Source organism: Pan troglodytes, chromosome 9, assembly GCF_028858775.2.
Source record: "Pan troglodytes isolate AG18354 chromosome 9, NHGRI_mPanTro3-v2.0_pri, whole genome shotgun sequence".
Classification (NCBI taxonomy): domain Eukaryota; kingdom Metazoa; phylum Chordata; class Mammalia; order Primates; family Hominidae; genus Pan; species Pan troglodytes.
The window spans coordinates 128234953-128258602 of record NC_072407.2 but is presented as its reverse complement, the minus strand read 5'-3'; the positions used below and the strand labels follow the sequence as shown (position 1 = coordinate 128258602).

The 23650-nt window shown below is 47.4% G+C and overlaps 1 protein-coding gene across 2 annotated transcripts in view; it reads right to left on the bottom strand.

Annotated features, from left to right (window-relative positions):
- DCPS (decapping enzyme, scavenger) overlaps positions 1-17908 on the bottom strand; it is a 39772-nt gene extending 21864 nt beyond the window's left edge. The window contains exons 1-2 of one of the 2 annotated variants that reach the window (XM_016922497.4): positions 17379-17908; positions 14917-15091 (exon numbers count right to left, since the gene is read on the bottom strand). In XM_016922497.4, the coding sequence (XP_016777986.1) occupies positions 14917-15091; positions 17379-17579 (376 nt within the window). In that variant the 5' untranslated portion in view covers positions 17580-17908. Of the gene's footprint in view, positions 1-14916; positions 15092-17357 lie in introns of both variants that reach the window. The other variant, XM_016922496.4, reaches the window with a different exon arrangement.
- Positions 17909-23650: the final 5742 nt, after the last annotated feature.

The window sequence follows — 23650 nt, the reverse complement described above, 5'->3', positions numbered from 1 at the left end:
GCTTTATTTAGAGTCTGCTCACCCTTGCCTGTCCGCTCCCTCCTGAAGGGCAGCTCTGTGGGTGTCGCTGTGGTCACCTGGAGCTTCGTGTTAAGGTGGTCAGGCTGTTCCTTTGTATTAGGGAACCTCAATAGTTTAGGTTTTCTCTCGGGCTGGGCAGATTCTCCACAAATGACTTCCAATTGCACATATGGAGCTATAAGCCTGGCTGACAGTATTCTGGGGATGAGAAAGGGCAGCAGCTGGATGGGGGCCAGGGGATCATGGCAACACTGAAAATGCTCAAGGTGTAAACATCCACTCATCTCTCCACACCTCAGTGCCCTGACCCCACTCTCAGCTGTACCTTGAATCTCTTCCAGACCTGGTGTGTCACCCTTTGTGTGATTTTTGTTTTGTTTTTTTTTGAGACAAGGTCCCACTATCACCCAGGATGGAGTGCAGTGGCGCCATCCTGGCTCACTGCAACCTCTGCCCAACAGACTCAAGTGATCCCCTTGCCTGAGCCTACTGAGTAGCTGGGATGACAGGCATGCACCACCATGCCTGGCTAATTTTTGTATTGTTTGTAGAGACAGGGTTTCCCCATGTTGCCCAGGCTAATCTCCAACTCTTGACTCAAGGGATCTGCCCACCTCAGCCTCCCAAAGTGCTGGGATTACAGGAGTGAGCCACCTTCCCTGGCCACCTGGTATGTCACCCTCTCCAGACATTTCTGCTGTACTCTCCTGCTGGGGCAAGGAAGGAACAAGTTCCATATGAAATGGGAAAGCAGACTTGAGGGACTGCTGGCCAAGGTGTCATCTCTCAGATCCAGTTACCGCTCCTCCCTACGTATCCTAGGTTTGGAAATTTTGTTGTCTCCTCTCCTTTTTTTTCTGGAGACAGGGTCTGGCTCTGTCTCCCAGGCTGGAGTGCAGCCTGTATGTCCTGGACTGAAGTGATCTTCCCGTCTCAACCTCCCAGGTAGCTGGGACTATAGGCGCACACCACTACAACTGGCTGATTTTTGTATTTTTTGTAGATATGGGGTTTTGCCACGTTGCCCAGGATGGTCTCAAACTCTTGGGCTCAAGCAATCCACCCACCTTGGCCTCCCAATGTGTTGGGATTAGGGGCATGAGCCACTGCACCCGGCCCTTGTAGTCTTGATGGGTTAATTTTTTTTTAAGAATATTCCTTTAATATCATTGTCAGAGCAGGCTATAAAGGAAGTAGGTGGGCATTCAAACTGTCCCCTTTGCACTAGAAGCCCATGTCCCTGTCCTCCTGTCTCCCTTATGATGCTTTACTTTCAATCTTTGCTGTTTGTTGCCACGTGACATACTTGCTTGTTCTTTAAGATCATCTCCAGTGGAACATCAAGTCCACGAGAGCAGGGACTCTGTTTCGTATACTGTGTGTGCAGTGCCTAAGATAACACCCGACACTGATTAGACCTCACAGTACAGTCTGTAGAACAGAATATATTATGGCCAGGCACCGTAGCTCACGCCTGTAATCCCAGCACTTTGAGAGGCCGAGGCAGGTGGATCACTTGAGGTCAGGAGTTTGAGACCAGCCTGGCCAGGATGGTAAAGATGGAGAGTCAAGACTGCCTCACTACACTCCAGCCTGGGTGACAGAGCAAGATTCCATCTCAAAAAAAAAAAAAAAAAAAAATCTGAAAGGACACACTCTGAGATGTTAAGAGAGATCAATCCTGGATGATGGAGTTATATATATTTACATATCACTTGTGTAACAAATATGTTAAAAGGAAGCTACCCCTTAAAACTGAGCCCCAGAGATGTTGAGTAATTTGCCCAAGGACACACAGCTATTAATAGTGGCAGAGATGAGATATGAACCCAGGCAGTCTGGTTCCTCTATGCAATACTCCCGTATCCCAAAGGCCCAACCTCTTTCGGGCCGTTCCTAAGATACCTGTGGTGGGGCCATGTTTTCCAAAAGCAGCCCTATCAGATAGGAGAAACATGACTAGTTCCAATTCTTCCTAGAGACACGTAAACAGCTGTCAGCGAAACCAGAGGGCAAAATGAGGTGCCAGAGCAAGTGAGGTCCAGACGGGGGGTGTGGTCAGACATGCAGAGATGACACTGCTCATGCTCTGCTTGTGCCCTCCACGATGCTTCCTGGGGAGCTCAGGGAAGGAGAGTCCACTCCCCTGAGCTCTGGAGAGCCGTGTGAGGACAGCCTTACCAGGGGATACTGTGGCCAAATGCTGCGGGACAGCAGGTTCTGGGGGGAGCACAAAGAGACGGAAGAGGACCTTGTTTCCAGACTGGCTTACAACTAGAAACAATAGCTGTTTTGGCCTACATTTGTGGTACCATCCTGTCCCCTACCACCTCCCCTACCAAGCATAGCAGTGTTAGATTATGGGGTGGGAGGCATGAAGGGGGAAGTCCCAGAAGAGGGGCCTGGTGGAGTTCAGGGCAGCAGCTCTTCATCTACAGGATGTTCTAGCGGCGAGAATGATGATAGTGATGCCTCCAGCTGAAAAGCGCCCCTCTAGGCATATGTTCCTTCTCTCTGCAGCTCAGATGAGCAGGCTGATGTGCCCCGGACTAACACAGCTCTGACTTGTCCATCAAGACCCTGAGGATCTGCTGCAAGCCCTTCCCTAATAAATAAAGCCACCCTTTGTCCCCCATCTAGACACAAAAGCCCAACTGCTCTCAGAGGTGGGAGGCAGGGCTATCTAGAGGAAAGTTAAGAGCAGCTGCCTCTCTGCTCCCTGCCAAAGCTAGCTTAGCCAAATCCCCAGGAAAATGCTGCTGCACATGAAACATGAAAACACAAACCACAGACAGTCTGCTCTCCTTCCCATACACATGTTCAAACAAGACTGCTTTCCAGCCGTTGCTGATGGCTTCTACAGGATGAGCTCATCTCTATGGCTCAGTCTGTGGCTTTTGCTTCCCCTTTGCTCGGAGGAGCCAGCTTAACTTATTTAACCCAGATGTGCAGGCCCAGGAGCACTGAGAAGAAGCAACAGCAATGCATGATCTGAGTCGAAGCCCACCCGCCATCTCCTCTCCACAAGAGCCAGGCAGAGGCAGCCAGGGACGGGTCAGATAACTGGACTCCGTGAGGCATGCCAGAGAAAGCCTGAAAGAACGAGAGGTTGGTGGGAGGCTCTCCTGGATCTGCCTTCTCTTTCCTCCTCTGTGGGATGTCCCCTGGCTAGGCGACACTCTCCTCAGCCCTGGCTGCATGGTAACGGGGAGACCAGGCCAGAGGGTGGAGGGAAGGCTGGCTGCCGTGGATCTTAAGTCATCCTCTGGTCCCAGGCCAAGCAAGGCAGGGTGTTCTCTGTCCTACATTACAGAAATACTGAAAGTGCTCAAGTGAAGCCCGAAGAGACCTCCACGTCAAGGATAAACACGGCTGAAGGGTGTGGTCAGGATCCTACTGGAAACTTCAACCACTCCACAGCAAGCCTCTAACCACTAATTACCTGTCTCTAGGAAAGCACAGAGCTGCTATTAGAGACAGAGGAGAGGCAGACGCTGACTTTAGCAAGACCCTGGATCTGACAGGCTTCTTGTACAAACCCTCAGCTCCTTCCCTCCCTCTCGCTAGTCCTCTGAAGTCCAGAAAGCAGAGGGGGTAGGGAGGCAACAGCACCTGATGGCAAAACTCCAGGGTCTCCTGGCCCACAAGCAAATTTGGTAACTCCAAATGCAGCCCTGGGGTGGCAGGAGAGGCCCTCAGTTACAACGGATAGAGAGTGCGAAACGCGACTTCAGGATGGCTGTGGGGCTAATGGCACTCTGCAAAGCTCCGCGTGAACAGGAAGAGCAAGAGCTAATGTGCAGTGTGTCAGGGAGCTATAAAGTGACAGGCTTGGCCTTAGAGCCGCGAGCCCCCCCACTTCTCCACACACAGAAAGAAACTATGCTGGGGTTGAGCAGACCAGACCACAATAAAAGCTGTAGGCTGAACACTCCAAAATATGGCCTCTCTCAACTTCCTGCCTGAAGGCGTGTCTTTAATTCACTCTGAAAGGGGCACGGGTACCAAGTCTCAATGAATGTCACTGGACATGCCACACTGTGCTGCACTGTGAAATATGAGTGAACTCATGTGAATCAGCAGCCATTGAAAGAAACCAGCAGCCTGAATAAGGATGACCAAGATAAACAACCAGATCCCAGAGGAAATAAAATAATTTGAGGGTCAGGAGATAATTTTAAAAATAATTCTAATTAGTGTGCCAGAGAGATTCAACACAATTTGGCCTCAATAAAAAAAGAAAAAAGAGCAAAATGCTGTGAGAATGAAATAATCAGAGAACCAGAGAGAGGAGAATTTAAAATATGACTGTCAAATTAACACCTTCACTAGAAGGTCTAGAAGACAAAATGCAGACAATCTACCAGACTATAAGAAAGAGGCCGGGCGGCCGGGTGCAGTGGCTCACGCCTGTAATCCCAGCACTTTGGGACGCCGAGGAGGGTGGATCATGAGGTCAGGAGATCGAGACCATCCCGGCTAACATGGTGAAACCCCGTCTCTACTAAAAAATACAAAAAATTAGCCGGGCGTGGTGGCAGGCGCCTGTAGTCCCAGCTACTTGGGAGGCTGAGGCAGGAGAATGGCATGAACCTGGGAGGCGGAGCTTGCAGTGAGCTGAGATCGCGCCACTGCACTCCAGCCTGGGTGACAGAGCGAGACTCCATCTCAAAAAAAAAAAAAAAAAGAGGCTGGGCATGGTGGGTCACACCTGTAATCCCAGCACTTTGGCAGGCTGAGGTGGGCAGATCACCTGAGGTCAGGAGTTCAAGACCAGCCTGGCCAACAAGGTGAAACCCTGTCTCTACTAAAAATACAAAAAATTAGCTGGGCGCAGTGGCGGGTGTCTGTAATCCCAGCTACTTGGGAGCCGAGGCAGGAGAATGGCTTGAACCCGGGAGGCGGAGGTTGCAGTCAGCTGAGATCACGCCACCACACTCCAGCCTGAGCGACAGAGCGAGACTCCATCTCAAGAAAAACATGAAAAAAAAAAAAAAAGAATGTACTTCAGCTAATCAAGAGAGTAAAACAAGAAAGAAACAGACGTAGAATACAGAAAACATCTAACTCACAGAAGTTGCAAAAGGAAGTCTCAGATTGAGACCTGAACAACTTGCTTAAAGAATCACCTGTCCAGATTGGAGAAGCAGGAAAGAGCTTTCTGGAAACAATGTTACCAGCAAGAAAGGAAATATGATGTAATACAAGGTGTCCAATCTTTTGGCTTCCCTGGGCCACACTGGAAGAAGAACTGTCTTGGGCCTTACATGAAATATACTAACACTAACAATAACTGATGAGCTGAAAAAAAAAAAAAAGAAATCACGGAAAAAATCTCATGTTTTAAGAAAGTTTATACATTTGTGTCAGGCCGCATTCAAAGCTGTCCTGGGCTGCGGGTTGGACAAGCTTGATGTAATGGATTATCACACTGGATAATTTCAAGAGCAGAGTAAAGGTACATTATTCCTTTAACCACAATGAAAAAAGAGGCAACTAAAAACTCCATGAAAAAGTAAAAGCTAATAAAACAGTGGTTCAAATATGAAACAAACTAAAAAGCAGCATGATTTGAAGGACTGTTGGAATGCAAGAAAAGAGAATCCACTCGACCTGGACATCAAAAGCACTCTCCAGCCAGGCGTGGTGACTCACATCTGTAATCCCAGCACTTTGAAAGGGTGAGGTGGGCAGATCACTTGAGGTCAGGAGTTCGAGATAGCCTGGCCAACATGATGAAACCCTGTCTCTACTAAAAATACAAAAATTGGCCTGGTGTGGTGGTGGGCACCCGTAATCCCAGCTACTCGGGAGGCTGAGGCAGGAGAATCGCTTCAACCCGGGAGGTGCAGGTTGCAATGAGCTGAGATGTACCACTGTATTCCAGTCTGGACAACAGACTGAGACTGTCTCAAAGAGAAAATAAAGCAATCTCCTTTGAGTGGCATGGAGATGATACACTGGGCAGGTGGAGGAAAAACTAGAAACTTAGCACTCTGGTTGAGCATGCATATTAATATGGCCTCAATCATGTAAATACTCCTTAATGGTTTTACTGGTTTTCTTTTGTCTCTTTTTTTTTTTTAAGAGACAGGGTTTTGCTCTGCCACCCAGGTTGGAGTGCAGCGGCATAATCACAGTTCACTGCAGCCTTGACCTCCTGAGCTCAAGCAATCCTCCAACTTCAGCCTCCTGAGTAGCTGGAACTACAGGCACATACCACCACACCCATCTAATTTTTGTATTTTTAGTAGAGAAAGGGTTTCACCATGTTGGCCAGGCTGGTCTCGAACTCCTGACCTCAAATGATCCACCTGCCTCGGCCTCCCAAAGTGCTGGAATTACAGGCATGAGCTACTGCACCCGGCCCAGAAATATTCTTTTTATTTTTTTTAATTCTTATTTTAGGTTAAAGGGTACATGTACAGCTTTGTTTACAGGTAAATTGTCTCGCAGGGGTTTGGCATAGAGACTATTTCATCACCCAGGTAATAAGCATAATACCTGATAGGGAGTTTTTTGATCCTCTTACTCCTCCAACCCTCCACCCTCAAGTGGGCATTTAGGTTGATTCCATGTCTTTGCTATCATGAATAGCTCTACAACGAACATATGTGTGCATGTGTCTTTATGGTAGAGCAATTTTTTAAAATTTTTTTATTTTTTTATTTCAATAGGTTTTTGGGGAACAGGTAGGAACTTATGTGAGTAAGTTCTTTAGTGGTGATTTCTGAGATTTTGATGCACACATCACCTGAGCAGTGTACATTGTACCTAATGTATAACCTTTTATCCCTCACCACTCCCCACCCTTTCCTCTAAGTCCCATGTATCATTCTTATGCCTTTTCATCCTGATAGCTTAGCTCCCACATATGAATGAGAACATACAATGTTTGGTTTTCCATTACTGAGTTATTTCACTTAGAATAATATTCTCCAATTCCATCCAGGTTGCTGCAAATGCCATTATTTCATTCCTTTTTATGGCTGAGTAGTATTCCATGGTATGATATATACCACATTTTCTTTATCCACTTGTTGATTGATGGACATTTGGGTGGGTTCCATATTTTTGCAATCGCAAGTTGTGCTGCTATAAACATGTATGTGCAAATATCTTTTTCATATAATGACTTATTTTCCTCTGGGTAGATACCTAGTAGTGGGATTGCCGGATCAAATGGTAGATCTACTTTTAGTTCTTTAAGGAATTTCCACACTGTTTCCCGTAATGGTTGTACTAGTTTCCATTCTCACCAACAGTGTAGAAGTGTTCCCTTTTCACTGCATCCACACCAACATCTAGACTGAATAAAGAAATGTGGTACATATACACCATGGAATACTATACAGCCATAAGAAAGAGTGAGATCATGTCGTTTGCTGCAACATGGATGGAGCTGGAGGCCATTATCCTAAGCCAACTAAGGCAGGAACAGAAAACCAAATATGTGTATTCTTACTTATACGTGGGAGCTAAATGTTGAGGACATACGGACACAAAGAAGAGAACAACAATCATTGGGGAGAAAAGCGGCTGGCCCAGCCATCCCCACACCCCAAAGAAGGGGAAGCATGCAGAAATGAAAGTCCACAAATGCCTAAAACCCAGAAGTAGGAGGCTGAAACCAAATACCTTCACTTCGAGAACTGTGACTGAAAACTACACTTCAGAATGAGGATGGAGCCCTTGAAATTCATGGGACGATCTTTCTAGTCCATCTAAGGACCTGCCAATTTGTCTTACCTTTCAACTGGGAAATTCATTATACATATAAAACACGGGTGTGTATGTATATAAAATATGTACCACTTAAAGACCTAAGTAAAATAAAAAGAATACATATGCTCAGAACACACTATCCAAGAAACAGAATATAACCAGAAATGTAACATTCTCTCTGTCCTGCCCCACCCCGACCAAGGATAATCACCTCCCTGATTTGGGGGTTAATCATTTCCTTTTTGTCCTCATAGTCTTATTACACATGTATGCATCCCTAGGCAGTATATTGTTCAGTTCTGCTTGTTTTTCAACTTTGTACCATTTTAATCACACCATGTGTATTCTGTGTCATGCTTTTCTTGCCCTACATGGTGAGATTTATCCTTCATTGATACAGGCAGCTGTAGTTCATTTTCACTGCTGTAGCCAGGCACTGTAGGACTATACCTCGGTTTATCTACCTACTCTACTGTTATTTGATTGTTTCTAGTTTGTTCTATCATTAACAATGCTACCAAGCAAACTCTTCTGAGAATGACTTGTCTTTTAAAATGCTCCTTCCAAACAAGTCCTCACCCCTCCCTCAGGAGGTCCGGGTTTTGCCTCTGCAAATAGCACAGGGCGGAAAACCCTGGCCTGTGGCTACAGTACCGGGAGTTCCCTGCAACCAGAGAAACAATTCCCAGGATCCCATCCCTCTGCTCCCCGCCCTGGCCTCACTCACAGATGCCTGTCTCCTCTTCTGAACTTGAGATTTCACCTCCTGGTTTACATGGGGAAACAATTGGCCTTTTAAGAGGCAGCCTGGATTTCTGAGTCACACCCCTCTCCCTGCTATCTCCCCCTTCTTCCCCAGGTAAAAGAGAACAGACCGCAATAAAGGGCTCCATTGACAGGCCGCAGGGTGACAGCTATGGCAGAAAGGAGATGCAGGCCCTGCCCGGCCTGGAGGGTCAGAGGAAGCTCTCAGATGCCAGCCTTCGGGCCATTAGCTCCTCACATGTGCCACACAGCAACAGGAAGAAGAAAGGAAACCTACCCATGGGCAGAGCCAGTCACTTTTCCATGTTATATATATTATTCCATTTAAAGCTCACATAAATTGAAAGGTGGAAAAAAATAACAGGCAACACCATAATTACACTTATTGGACACAGACCATATGACAGCTACTGTGCCACGTGCTCTATACACCTTCTCTTAATGGGTCCTAATCCAGGACAGTGGCCATGAAGTCAATTTAGGGGATTAAGACCAGCATTTTAAAAAAGGAAACCAGCTGGGCGTGGTGGCTCACTCCTGTAATCCCAGCACTCTGAGCAGCCAAAGCGGGCGGATCACCCGAGATCAGGAGTTTGAGACCAGCCTGGCCAATGTGGTGAAAACCCATCTCTATTAAAAATACAAAAAATTAGCTGGGTGTGGTGGCAGGTGCCTGTAGTCCCAGCTACTCAGGAGGCTGAGGCAGGAGAATGGCTTGAACCCGGGAGGCGGAGGTTGCAGTGAGGCGAGATCGCACCACTGCACTCCAGCCTGGGTGACAGAGAGAGATTCTGCCCCAAAAATAAATAAATAATTTTAAAAATTAAAAAATAAAAAAGGAAACCAATAAGGCTGAAACTAGATAGGAAATACTACAGAGTATGCCATAGCGGATGGGTAAGTATTGTTTAAAGTTTCACTTCTGGCCAGATGCAGTGGCTCACGCCTGTACTCTCAGCACTCTGGGAGGCCGAGGCAGGTGGATCACCTGAGGTAGGAGTCCGAGACTAGCCTGGCCAATGTGGTGAAACCCCATCTCTACTAAAAACACAAAAATTAGCCAGGCATGGTGGAGGATGCCTGTAATCCCAGCTACTCGGGAGGCTGAGGCTGGAGAATCACTCGAACCCGGGAGGCGGGGGTTGCAGTAAGCCAATATTGCGCCATTGCACTCTAGCCTGGATGACAAGGGCAAAATTCCGTCTCAAAAACAAACAAACTAACTAACTCAATAAATAAAGTTTCATTTCTATTCATGTCTATTAGTCCATGTGTAATAGACCATAATGTGAAACATATCTCTCACTGCGGGCAGTGGCTAAAGTTGTGAAAACTTCCTTATGTGTTTCATAACCAACCCACTGAGGTAAGTTCAGTTTCTAACCTAATTTAACAGAAAATAACTGAAGCTACTTCCCCAACTTCATCTGTAGTACACACCCCTGCCACCATCCCACCCCATCACTCCTGACATAACAGCCTCGTTTCTGTTCTTCTTTCCATCCCCAGAACACGTGCTATTCCTCAGCCCAGAGTGTTCTCCCCTCTTTGCACAGCTGGCTTCTTCCCATCTTTCAGGCCTCAGCCTGGGTGTCAGCTCCACTGCAGAGAGCCCTCCTAGAGCCCTGGTCTGAGTAGGCTCTCTCCTGCTCATGGCCACTCAGACATCTGCTTCCTTGTCTGCTGTCTGCCTTCCCCACTAGAACTGCAAAGACAGGGAGACATCGGTTATCTTCACCAACACAGACCTTGCTTCTACTAGAGTAGCTGGCACATAGCAGACACTTCACATTTGTTAAATGAATAAAGAAATGTCCCAGGTCCTCATGGTTAGCAAATGGCAAAGCCAGGATTCGCACCCAGGTCTGTCTGACGTGAGGCTTGTTCTCAGCACTGGCACTATGCTAAAACTCAGAAACAGCATGTTGCTGCCCCAGTGCACACCATGAGAAAGCATGAGTGCCCCAGTATGACTAACTCCTAAAGCCCATGCTCTCTCCATTATGTCATTGCGATGGACATTGCAGCTGGAAGGATGAGTGGCTCACAGGAGCAGCCTCTTGCAGTCAGCTGAGAACGTGGAGGGGATAAACGAATGAGGAGACTACAAAACCTCCAGACTTGAAGAGAAAAAGAAAGTTGCCAGTGACCAGAGGAATACCAGAAAAAAATCAGCTGAGCCCATGATTTCTACTGTGGCCAGCTCAGAAATGAGGGATGGGGGCTCCCCTAGGCAAACAGTATTCTAGGAAGGAGGTCTAAAGAAGCAGCCAGAGACAGCAGAAAAACTCAAAGGCACAACCGTGCAGGGGGACAGAGGGCTGAGGCTGCAGGAACTGCACATTCAGGGCCCTCGGGGTGGGCAGCATTGAGTTGACTCCAAGGCTGGGACTGGAGAGGGAGGTCCCAGGCTCTGACTTAGCTGGCCTTCCCACAGAGGGGACAGCTGGAGTGGGCCACAGGACTATTTTGGCAATGCTGCCACCTTGTGGCTGTGGAATGCCCAGCCCACAGGAAAACAAATCTACACATAGGTCAGTTTGTGGGTTCATTCTTCACTTATTGAAAGCACCTAATATGGGCGACATGGCTCCAACCTTCGAGGACCTCACCCCTTATATCCAGGCAGTGACCAAACTCTCCTCTTTTCACCACTATGTCCCCACCCCTGACCCCAAACAAGACTGTGAGGACAAGGATGTTATCTTACTCATCTCTGAAGCTACGGTACGCGGCATAGGGCCTGGCACATGAGACTAATAATAGCAGCTACTACTTAATATGTGCTCAGTGCTTTTAAGTACATTAGCGCATCGGATTCTTGAATTGCACCTATGAGACCTCCAAATGGAGATGTCAAGGAGGGCTTTATTTCAATATGAGCCCGGAGTTCTTGGAGAGGTCAAGGATGGAGAAATAAAGGTGGGCGTCGCCGGCATACAGATGGTGTTTTTTTAAAGACCAGTGCCTCTCAAAGTTTTACGTGCATATGGCTCACCAGGGAGTTGTGCTAAAATGCAGACTCCGATGATTCTGTAGTCTGAAATGGGGAGGAGATTCTGTTTTACCAGACTCCCAGGTGGTGCGAATACTGCTGGTTCACAAACCACACTTTGAGTGGTAAAAATCTGGAACAGAGGTTAACAAACTATGGCCAGCTGGACCTCTATTTGTACAATCAGCAAACCAAGAGTGATATTTTCATTTTCACAGGGGTTGAGAAAAAGAAGAAGGAAGGAGAAGGCGGAAAAGGCAGAAGAAGGGGTTGGGGAGGAAGATGGGAGGAAAAGAAGAAGAGGAGACAGAGACCATTTGTGCCTCACAAGGCCTAAAATATTTACTCTTTGGTTTTTGACAGAAAAAGTTTGACAATCCTGACCTCGAATATCACCCAGGGAAAAGGTATGCAGCTAAACAAGGGAGCAACTGGGCCCTGAAGCAAACCACTGCGACTTCCAAATCCCCATCCCTAGTTTTGGTAGGAAAAGCAAGAGTGAAAGGCACCGCATGTACAGTCAGCCCTCCGTATTGTGGGTTCCATATCTGTGGATTCAACCAAATGAAGAATAAAAATACTTAAAAAAAGAAGGACATTGCGTCTGTATTGAATACGTACAGACTTTTCTTGTCATTATTACCTAAAAAACATGGTATAATAACTATTTACATAGCATTTACATTGTAGCAGGCAGGAGATGTGCTTAGGGTACATGCAAATACTACACCATTTTATATCAGGGACTTGAGCATCCACAGATTTTAGTATCCAAGGAGAGTCCTGGAACCAATCCCCAGTGGATACTGAGGGATGACTTATATACCAAGAAGGCAGGAAGGCCAGGGGCAGCGGCTCATGCCTGTAACTGTAATCCCAGCACTTTGGATCACCTGAGATCAGGAGTTTGAGACCAGCCTGGCCAACATGGTGAAACCCCATCTCTATTAAAAATACAAAAATTAGCTGGACGTGGTGGTGTGTGCCTGTAAATCCCAGCTACTCGGGAGGCTGAGGCAGGAAAACCACTTGAACCTGGGAGGCGGAGGTTGCAGTGAGCCAAGAACGTGCCATTGCACTCCAGTCTGGGCGACAAAAGCAAAACTCCATCTCAAAAAAAAAAAAAAAAAAAAGGGCAGGAAAAGAAAAGATGAACATCTGAGGCTCCCAGGTGGGTGGGGGTGGCCCTGGAGACACCTGGGGTTCTGAGTGGGAACAAGGACTTGTGGTGGGCCAATAACCCACTGCCTCTTTCAGTGCTTATCTTGGGAAAAACAATAGAAACAGAAAGGGCGAGCAGGGACTACCTCCACTTGTGTGCAATGCCACAGAAGGACTGGGAAAATAAAAAGGACAGCCTGTGAATTCCACAGGGTTCATCTGTCGGGCAGAACCTTCTGAATTTTGGCCAAGGGTGGGGAGGGTGGGTAGAGGGATTTCGGAAGGTGAGGGAAAGGGTGTGGCAGTAAAATAACAGCCCCCAGAGCCTGCAATGCGGGGGGCCACCCCAAGTTGTGTTTGGCCACGGTGCCTTCTGTCATTCTTCTGCCGCCCTGTGCTGAGGAATACATTTGCTTAAACGTCAATGCCTGAGAAAGTAAATACAGCTGTCCATTTCCATCAACTTGCACCAATTAATCTGGCTTTTGCTCAATGGAAGACAAGGCTGTTTTGCATTAAGTCATGAAAGGTTTGCTTGTCTCACCATGAAGTGTTCACATATTTCCAAAGGACAACAATAGCACCCTTTCATGGAGGGCAGAAAAGAATATCTATCAAAAGACTGTGGGGCAGGATATCTGCAAAGCCAGACTGCTCTTAAATGCTGGAGGGCAAACAAGAAGACAGAAGGATATGACAAAGTCACCATGTGCTGCAAAACAAATTCCAGAATTTGCTGGTTGGAAGGAATCTTTAAGGTCAACCAGTCTCACTCATGTTTCCAACAAAGCTGCCTACAAAATCTAACCATCTTGAGAAAAAATGCACATGTCACACCTGGCTTTTGGCATGGAATATTCTTTTTAATAAATTAAGAAATGCTTGCAATGAAAAACAAATCTCTGCCTTTTAACCCACGAGTTCTTGCCCTTCTCTCCCATCCCCCTTGATCTCACTAGTTGTCTCTCCCACCAGAAAGTAGGTTCCTTCAGGGAAGTGACTGATTTTTGCAGCACCAGACACACTGGCTGGCCCACAGAATGAGTATGGTGAGCAAGACCCCAGTCTACTGAAAAACCTTAGCTTTCCCGCCACCTACTGGCTGTGTGATTTTGGACAAGTTATTTAACCTTTCAAAAACCGGTTTCCTCATTCGTAAAGTCCTCCTTACAAGAGGGCTGTTTTGAGGATTAACTGTGTTAATACATGTAGATACAATAGTAAGGATTTCCTAAGTGTTGTTGACAATTTTTATCATTCAATTAGTAGATTAATCTATTATTCTGGCTGGGCACGGTGGCTCACACCTGTAATCCCAGCACTTTGGGAGGCCAAGACGGGTGGATCACGAGGTCAGGAGTTCAAGACCAGCCTGGCCATGATGGAAACCCTGACTCTACTAAAAATACAAAAATTAGCCAGGCGTGGTGGCGGGTGCCTGTAATCCCAGCTGCTCGGGAGGCTGAGGCAGGAGAATTGCTTGAACCTGTGAGGCGGAGGTTGCAGCAAGCCGAGATCGCGCCACTGCACTCTAGCCTGGGCAACAGAGCAAGACTCCATCTCAAAAAAATATATATATATTATTCTATCCCATGAATCACACTCTCTCCCTAAAACATACTACACTACAACAAGGTTTCTCTTTTTTTTTTTTTTTTTTTTTGAGATAGGGTTTTGTTCCATCACCCAGGCTGGAGTACAGTGGCACAATCTCAGCTCATTGTAACCTCTGCCTCCTGGGTTCAAGCGAGTCCCACCTCAGCCTCCCAAGTAGCCGGGATTACAGGTGAACGCCACCATGCCCAGCTAAATTTTGTATTTTTAGTAGAGATGAGGTTTCACCATGTTGGCCAAGAGTCTGGTCTTGAACTCCTGACCTCAGGTGATCTGCCCGCCTTGGCCTCCCAAAGTGCTGGGATTACAGGTGTGGGCCACCATGCCTGGCCAGGTTTCTGAGTTTCAGCACTATTGACATTACTTTGCTGTGGGAGCCTGTCCTGTACATTGTAAGGTGTTTAGCAGCATTCTTGGTCTCCACCCACTAGATGCCAGAAGCAACACCCCACCACCACCCCCGATTCTGACAATCAAAAATGTCTTCACCGATGGCCAAATGTCCCCTAGGGAAGTAATCTCCCTATTGTACTAGAATATGCAAATCGGGTATAGAGAGTCTGGTCACCATACCACCTAATTTCCCATCATCCCATTCTCCCTCCATACAGCCACCCTGGCCACCTCTTGCTCACCATTCAGTTGTCTTGGAGGGAACAAGTGATAGGTGCTGTAGATATCATTGGAGAACTGCAATTGGAGCTCAGGGCTGCCCGTCAGGAGCTGAGCCACCTGTTCCACCTGAAATGGCGTCTTCTCCAGGATCACAACGGCATCCTCTCCATCCCCATCCCCAGAGGCCTCATTCACCTGTGAGCAGAGGCATCATCAGTGGGCTCAAGGGCAGAATCACGATGAGACTCTGGAGAGCAAGACAGAAGCTCCCGGGGCCTTTGAAATCCCAATACTTGGGATTTCCTTCCCTGAAGTCTTCCCTCTGGGGAAGTCTAGCCAATAGCACTCACATTTCACATTTCTTTTCTCAGAGAAGGCATCTCTTTTTTTTTTTTTGAGATGGAGTGTTACTCTGTTGCCCGGGTTAGAGTGCAATGGCACGATCTTGGCTCACTGCAACCTCCACCTCCTGGGCTCAAACAATTCTCCCGCCACAGCCTCCTGAGTAGCTGGGATTACAGGCGCATGCCACCACATCTGGCTAATTTTTGTATTTTTAGTAGAGATGGGGTTTCACCATGTTGGCCAGGCTGGTCTTGAACTCCCGATCTCAAATGATATGCCTGCCTCAGCCTCCCAAAGTGCTGGGATTACAGGTGTGAGCCACCATGCCCAGCCAGAGAAGGCATCTCCACCCAAATCCTTGTGGCAGTTCTCACACCTTTCTTCCCCAGAATACAAGGCTTCTCAGTTGTCTTCCATTTTAGGCTTACAAGACCTCTGTCAAGTTCTCCCCATTTCAGAAGATGAAAAACAGACCTTGAGTGACTTGCCCAAGGTCACATGAACAGTCAGCATTGAAACAGAAACTAGAACCTAGGTCTCCCAAGTGACTCCTAGCTCGAAGGCTCTCATGACTAACACCTCCAACAGGTGCTGCACACTGAAGACAGCTGGGGTGAGAGAACCAGACAGAATCGCATACAAAAAAACAGAAAACAAGAAACAAAAACAAACAAACAACAAAAAAAAAAAAACAAAAAAAAACAAGGCCCAGCGCAGTCGCTCACGCCTATAATCCCAGCACTTTGGGAGGCAGAGGTGGGTGGATCACCTGAGGTCAGGAGTTCAAGACCAGCCTGGCCAACATGGTGAAACCCTGTCTCTACTAAAAATACGAAAATTAGCTGGGCATGGTGGCAGATGCCTGTAATCCCAGCTACTTGGGAGGCTGAGGCAGGAGAATCACTTGAATCCAGGAAGTGGAGGTTGCAGTGAGCCAAGATAGTGCCATTGCACTCCAGCCTGGACAAGAAGAGTGAAACTCCATCTCAAAAAAAGAAAAAAGGCGGGTGCGGTGGCTCACGCCTGTAATCCCAGCACTTTGGAAGGCAGAGGCAGGCGGATCACCTGAGGTCAGGAGTTCGAGACCAGCCTGGCCAACATGGTGAAACCCCCATCTCTACTAAAAATACAAAAATTAGCTGGGCACGGTGGCGGGGGCCTGTAATCCCAGCTATTCGGCAGGCTGAGGCAGGTAGAATCGCTTGAACTCGGGAGGCAGAGGTTGCAGTGAGCCGAGATCACATCACTGCACTCTAGCCTGGGTGACAGAGAGGAGAGACTCCGTCTCAAAAATAAATAAATAAATAAATAAATAAAAATTTAAAAACCAGATACACACAGAGGCATGGAAGCCTAGGCCAAGGTTCCCTGATCCTCCCAAAGGTGAGAGTTCCTGCTAGTAGTTCTGGGGAACCCCCTTATCTGCCCTGGCTAGTCCTCCTCACTAGTTTCCGGGGAACCCCCATATCTGCTCTGGCTAGGCCTCCTCACTAGTTCCTGGAATGGTCTCCATCTCTCCTCAGCCCCTGCCAGATTGCTGAGCACGTTGGTATTGGAGCAAGCTGTGTGTATCTGTCTCGCCAGAAATATTCCGTAGTCCTGAAGATCAGGGATGGTAACTTTCGTCTCCACATCCCCAGTACCTAGTTTAGTGTCTGGCATGCATGAAAGTGCGTGCGTAGAACTGAATTAACAATTATAATATATTGTTCTCCTGTTACGGCTGAAGTCGCGTAAGGCAGAGATCACATCTCCTACAGTCTCATGTCGTTTCCACGGACAGGGATGAGCGAGACATCTAACATTTACTGGGTTCCTAGTCCCTGTATACATAAATGGATGATGAATGGCTTGGGGAATGTAACATGTGATCTTTAATCTGCAATGCACTCTCCCAGTAGATATTTCTAGTGGAGACATTAGAAAAATTAGAGCTAGATGTGTTCATTGCCTTAATTTCAAAGGCAATCTTGCCGCCTTTCACCGCCCCTCTATGCATTCTAGTGGCGCACTCCCGCCTCCCCCGAGTGATAATGATTGGTATTTTCCAGCCGAGATCCGAAAAAAAAAATCTGCCTCCGAGGCGATGATTGGTTCACTGCTTCCCGCATCCCACCTCAGGGTTGCCTCCGGGTACCTTCCCGTGTAGGAAAATGATTTTGTCCCGCGCAGACTCCCTCAGCACTTTCTGCAGTCTGAAGCCGGAGAACGGTAAGCGGACAGGAGCACAGGTACCATTTCCAACTCCTGCCTCCTTTTCCTCTGTGCTGGCGGCGTGGGCCTCCTCCACGTCCAATTCGCGCTTTCTCTTGCCGAGTTGAGGAGCTGCGTCCGCCATGCTGCCGCGGAGGCGGTGTGCGCCTGCGCCCCCTGCGCTGGCCCCGCCCCTAGCCCGAGTCCAGCGGCCTGGCTGGGCTGCTAACTCCTGGCCTACCCTGCTCTGGCACCCGCTCCTGCGGGCTGCGTGCCGCGCATGGCGGAGCCCGCTGACCTGTCCCAGGGCGCGCCTTTCAACCAAGTTACTGCCTTTGGCCCCGTTGTGGTGCCGGCCGGCCTTCAGGGAAGGGAAAAGAAGGCTGAGAGTCCCGAAAGCGGCGGGCTAGAGGTGGCTGCGCAGTGAAGAGGGACCCGCAGGCCCACGCCCGGGAGTGGGAGCCGAAGACGCCCTTGGGCCACGGGAGTGTTGGAGGCCTTGTTTGAATACTGACATTTTAATCATAGTTACACCGACGTTGACCAATTATCGGGGAAGCAACGTTTCTGACGCAAATCCGTGAGCCCATTTGATTCCTTGGTCGATTTTTTATACCGAGTATTTAAGCCATTTCCATTTTTCTCCCATTTTAATTACTTTGCAGAAATTTTCATCGTGGTCAGTTTTTTACTTTGTAGACTCAGTACTTCTCTGCTGACAAGAAAGGTAAACGAATATGGCCAGAAGAACCATCTCCATCACCCACTTATTTCCGGGCTAGAGGCATCCCCCTCCTCTCTATTTTGTTTACCTGTATTTCTGCCCTGCTACCCAGGGATATGATTTGCAGTATGATTCGTCTCCCAGGGTTTCGTTTCTCTTTTTTTTTTTTTTTTTTTTTTGCCATATAAAATTATTACTTGTAACTTCTGCTGTTGAGGGTTTCTTTGGTGACCATTGTTTCTGGTTAGCCCGTTTTTCACTGGTGTTATTTAACAGATCTAAATTTTGTGAAGAGTTGGTACTTACGGACGGGCGCGGTGGCTCACGCCTGTAATCCCAGCACTTCGAGAGGTCGAGGTGGACGGATCACGAGGTTAAGATACCGAGACCATCCTGGCCAACATGGTGAAACCCCGTCTCTACTAAAAATACAAAAATTACCCGGGCGTGGTGGCCCGCGCCTGTAATCCCAGCTACTCGGGAGGCTGAGGCAGGAAAATCGCTTGAACGCGGGAGGCGGAGTATTGTAGTGAGCCGAGATCGCACCACTGCTCTCCACCCTGGCGACAGAGCGAGACTACGTCTCAAAAAAAAAAAAAAAAAAGAGTTGGTACTTACATCGCTTCAGTCAGCCACACATTTATTTTGCCAGTGATTTGAGTTTAGGTTTTCAGACAGATCTCATGGGTGTGGGACAGTTTTTGCCATTCTCAACATTAGCAACAAGATGCAATTTACAGTCAGTTTTTGGTCAATAACAAAGTGTACCATGTGTTAGTTTGATTTTTGGATTACTTCTACCAGAAATATAGATTAGGAGTTGGATAAAAGACTACTTTGGGCCAGGCGCGGTGGCTCATGCCTGTAATCCCAGCACTTTGGGAGGCCGAGGTTGGATCACGAGGTCAGGAGATCGAGACCATGCTGGCTAACATGGTGAAACTCCGTCTCTACTAAAAATACAAAAAAATTAGCCAGGCGTGGTGGTGGGCGCCTGTAGTCCCAGCTACTTGGGAGGCTGAGGCAGGAGAATGGCGTGAACCCGGGAGGCGGAGCTTGCAGTGAGCTGAGATCGCGCCACTGCACTCCAGCGTGGGTGACAGAGCGAGACTCCCTCTCAAAAAAAAAAAAAAAAAAAAAGGACTACTTTGTGTGTGTGTGTGTGTGTGTGTGTGTGTGATGCAGAAAGCATTATTAGGAGAGACTTAGGATCTGTCCCCCAGGCTGGAGTGCAATGGCGCGATCTCGGCTCACTGCAACCTCTGCCTCCAAGGTTCAAGCGATTCTCCTGCCTCAGCTTCCTGAGTAGCTGGTATTACAGGCGGCTGCTACCACTCCCGGCTAACTTTTTGTATTTTTAAGTGGAGTCAGGGTTTCACCATGTTGGCCAGGCTGGTCTCGAACTCCTGACCTCGTGATCCGCCCGCCTGGGCCTCCCAAAGAGCTGGCATTACAGGCGTGAGCCACCGCACCCTGCCAAAGTAGCTATGTTTTAACAAAAAGAGCCCATAATTGAGAGCCATGAAGTCGGGCCCCAACACTGACTAGCTGTGCAACTTTGGAAAAGTCTCTTAACCTTTCCAGGTCTCCATTTTCCATGTGCCAGCGGCTATTAGTTCTAAGCAAGACAACGAGGCCTCTTCTTTCATAAAATGTATATTCAAATGGGGTACATGAGGTAAACAAGATAATGATTAAGTACTGTTTTTTGTTTTGTTTTGTTTTGTTTTTTGAGACGGAGTCTCCCTCTGTCGCCCAGGCTGGAGTGCAGTGGTGCGATCTCGGCTCACTGCAAGCTCCACCTCCCGGGTTCACGCCATTCTCCTGCCTCAGCCTCCCAAGTAGCTGGGACTACAGGGGCCTACCACCACGCCTGGCTAATTTTTTGTATTTTTAGTAGAGACGGGGTTTCACCGTGTTAGCCAGGATGGTCTCAATTTCCTGACCTCGTGATCCGCCCGCCTCAGCCTCCCAAAGTGCTGGGATTACAGGCGTGAGCCACCGTGCCCAGCCAAGTACTGTTAATAGGACAAAACTGGACAGTGTGAAAGAGCCTGGGGATAGGAGCCCCCCCCCCCCCTTTTTTTTTCTTTGAGACAGAGTCTCACTCTGTCACCCAGGCTGGAGTACAGTGGTGCAATCTTGGCTCACTGCAACCTTCATCTCCCATGTTCAAGCGACTCTTCTGCCTCAGCCTTCTAAGTAGCTGGGATTACAGGCGTACACTAGCACACCTGGCCAATTTTTGTATTTTTAGTAGAGATGGGGTTTTGCCATGTTGGCCAGGCTGGTCTCAAACTGACCTCAGGTGACCTGCCCATCTCCCAAAGTGTTGGGATTACAGGCATGAGCCATCATGCTCGGCCAAGCTCTTTAGATAAAATGATCATGGACAGCCTCTCAAAAGGTGACATTTGAGCTGAGACTTGAATGATGAGAAGGAACCAGCCATATCAGCCATATGAAGAGCCCAGGCACAGTAAATATTAGCTGTCAAAGACCCTAGAGCAGTAATGTGCTTGACATTTTTAAAAAATAGGAATGACCGTGGGGCATGGTGGCTTACACCTGTAATCCCAGCACTTTGGGAGGCTGAGGTGGGCGGATCACTTCAGATCAGGAGCTCGAGACCAGCCTGACCAACATGGTGAAACATAGTCTGTACTAAAAATACAAAAATTAGCCGGGTGTGGTGGTGTGTGCCTGTAATCCCAGCTACCTGGGAGGCTGAGGCAGGAGAATCACTTCAACTCAGGAGTTGCAGGTTGCAGTGAGCCAAGGTCGCGCCACTGCACTTCAACCTGGGTGACAGAGCAAGACTGTCTCAAAAGGAATGACCTGTGTAGCTAAAACATAATGAGCAAAAGAGAAACATTTGAAATGAAATAGTAGAGAAATGTATTCATTAGCGGCAAAATTAATCAATATGGGTATAATTTTGATTAAAATATAAAACCAGAATTCTACTCTTCAAAAAGGCCTGGCTCATGCCCCACGTGGTGGCTCATACCTGTAGTCCCAGCTACTTAGGAGGCTGAGGTGGGAGGACCACTTGAGCCCAGAAGTTTGAGGCTGCAGTGAGCTATAATCACACCACTGCCCTCCAGCCTGGGCAAGAGAGCGAGGCTTTGTCTCTTAAAAAAAAAGAATGCCAAGGAAAGGATGAGCTCATAGGAAGCCTCAGCTACCAGAGGTTCTATTAAATACCAGACCTCAGTGTGAAAGGAATCTTTATGGTAGTAGTTAAAATTCATTTCCTCAGTTACACTAGCCACTTTGCAAGTGCTTGATATCCACTTGTGGCTATCGTATGAGCACAGATGGAGAACATTTTCATTATCAAAGGAAGTTCTACTAGACAATGCTGTATTCGCTTACTCATTTATTATAAAGCCCTGTTCAATTGTTTTTCAGAAATCTTAAAATTTCTCCCACGCAAGGTGCGGTGGCTCACGCTTGTAATCCCAGCACTTTGGGAGGCCAAGGCGGGTGGATCACTTGAGGTCAGGAGTTTGAGACTAGCCTGGCTAACATGGTGAAACCCCATCTCTATTAAAAATACAAAAATTAGCTGAGTGTGGCAGCAGGCACCTATAATTCCAGCTACTCGGGAGGCTGAGGCAGGAGAATGGCTTGAACCTGGAGGCGGAGGTTGTAATGAGCCAAGATTGCGCCACCGTGCTCCAGCCTGAGTGACAGAGCGAGACTCTGTCTCCAAAAAAAAAAAAAAAACTCCCAAATCTTTTCTTTTTTAGTCTAAAGAAGGATTGGATACTTCCCAGTTCCATTTCAGGGATTATGACAGACTAAACTGAAAACAAGTCAGCTACAAACTACCCGAACATTCTGGATGTAAAATTTAAAACATTATTTTAGTTACGTTGCTGAGCTCTCAAAAAAGTAAAATTTGCAGGAACCAAAAATGATGTGGGAGTTTGAATCTATAGAGTGGTAAGGGGATTTTTAAGGTGGAAGCTATTTTAAGGGCCGTTGCTGATCTCTAGACGTCTAGGACCCGATTCAAGGGACAAGAGACAAGACCTGAGCTTATGTAAAGAGAAATTAAGATACAGAACTTTCTATAGAGCTAAGAACCCTGAAGGTCCACTAGCTCAATGAAGGGGCCAACAATTTTTTTTTTTTTTTTTTTGGATACGGAGTCTCACTCTGTCGCCCAGGCTGGAGTACAGTGGCGCGATCTCGGCTCACTGCAACCTCCGCTGCCTGGGTTCAAGCGATTCTCATGCATCAGCCTCCTGAGTATGTGGGATTACAGGCACCCACCACCACACATAGCTAATTTTTTTGTATTTTTAGTAGAGACGGAGTTTCGCCACGTTGGTCAGGCTGGTCTCGAACTCCTGACCTTGGGTGATCTGCTCGCCTTGGCCTCCCAAAGTGCTAGGATTATAGGCGTGAGCCACCATGCCTGGCCAGGCCAACTATTTATAAAAAAGAAAAATGCTGCCCTACTAAAGGAGAGAAGGTGATTAGGAAACTTGCCTGCTTCAACCGCTGTTCCAGAGGGGAGAAGGAAAAAACCTCCTAAGAATTTATAACCACAGATGATTCTTCATGCAGACAGACTTCACATTCATGATTGTGTACATGATCCAGGACACTCAAACTGAAAAATCTACTTAAATTGGTCTTGTAGTCTTTATTGACTGTTTCTACCAAATTGACTCCAGGAGAAATGGAAAATCTAATTAGATCTATAACTCTTCAAGACATTGAAATTACAGCTTTAAATTTTACAATAAAGAATATTCTGGCCAGGCATGGTGGCTCACGCGTGTAATCCCACTGCACTCTGGCCTGGGCAATAGGGCAAGACTCTGTCTCAAAAAAAACCAGAATATTCTAGGCTCAAATGGTATTACAGATGAGTCTACCAAACATTCAAGGAGCAATTAATTCCAATCTTAAATTCTTCAAATAATAATTTAAAAAAGGCTGGGTGCAGTGGCTCATGCCTGTAATTCCAGCACTTTGGGAGCCCGAGGTGGGTGGATCGTGAGGTCGGGAGATTGAGACCCTCCTGGCTAACACGGTGAAACCCTATCGCTACTAAAAATACAAAAAATTATCTGGGTGTGGTGACACGCACCTGTAGTCCCAGCTACTTGGGAGGCTGAGGCAGGAGAATCGCTTGAACCTGGGAGGCAAAGGTTGCAGTGAGCCAAGGTTGCGCCACTGCACTCCAGCCTGGGCGACAGAGCAAGACTAAAAAAAAAAAAAAAGAAAAAATTATGTATCAGAAAACCTACAACGCACACATTTAGTGGAGAAATGTGTGAAGCATTCCTTCTAAGGAATGAGACAAGGATGGCTGCTATTGTCACTTTGTTTTATTGGAGGCCTTAGGAACCACACAAGGAACTAAAGTTTTTGTTTTCTTTTGCAAATTGTATGACTGTTTATAGAAAATCCAACAGGACAGGTGTGGTGGCTCACACCTGTCATCCCAGCACTTTGGGAAGCCCAGGCAG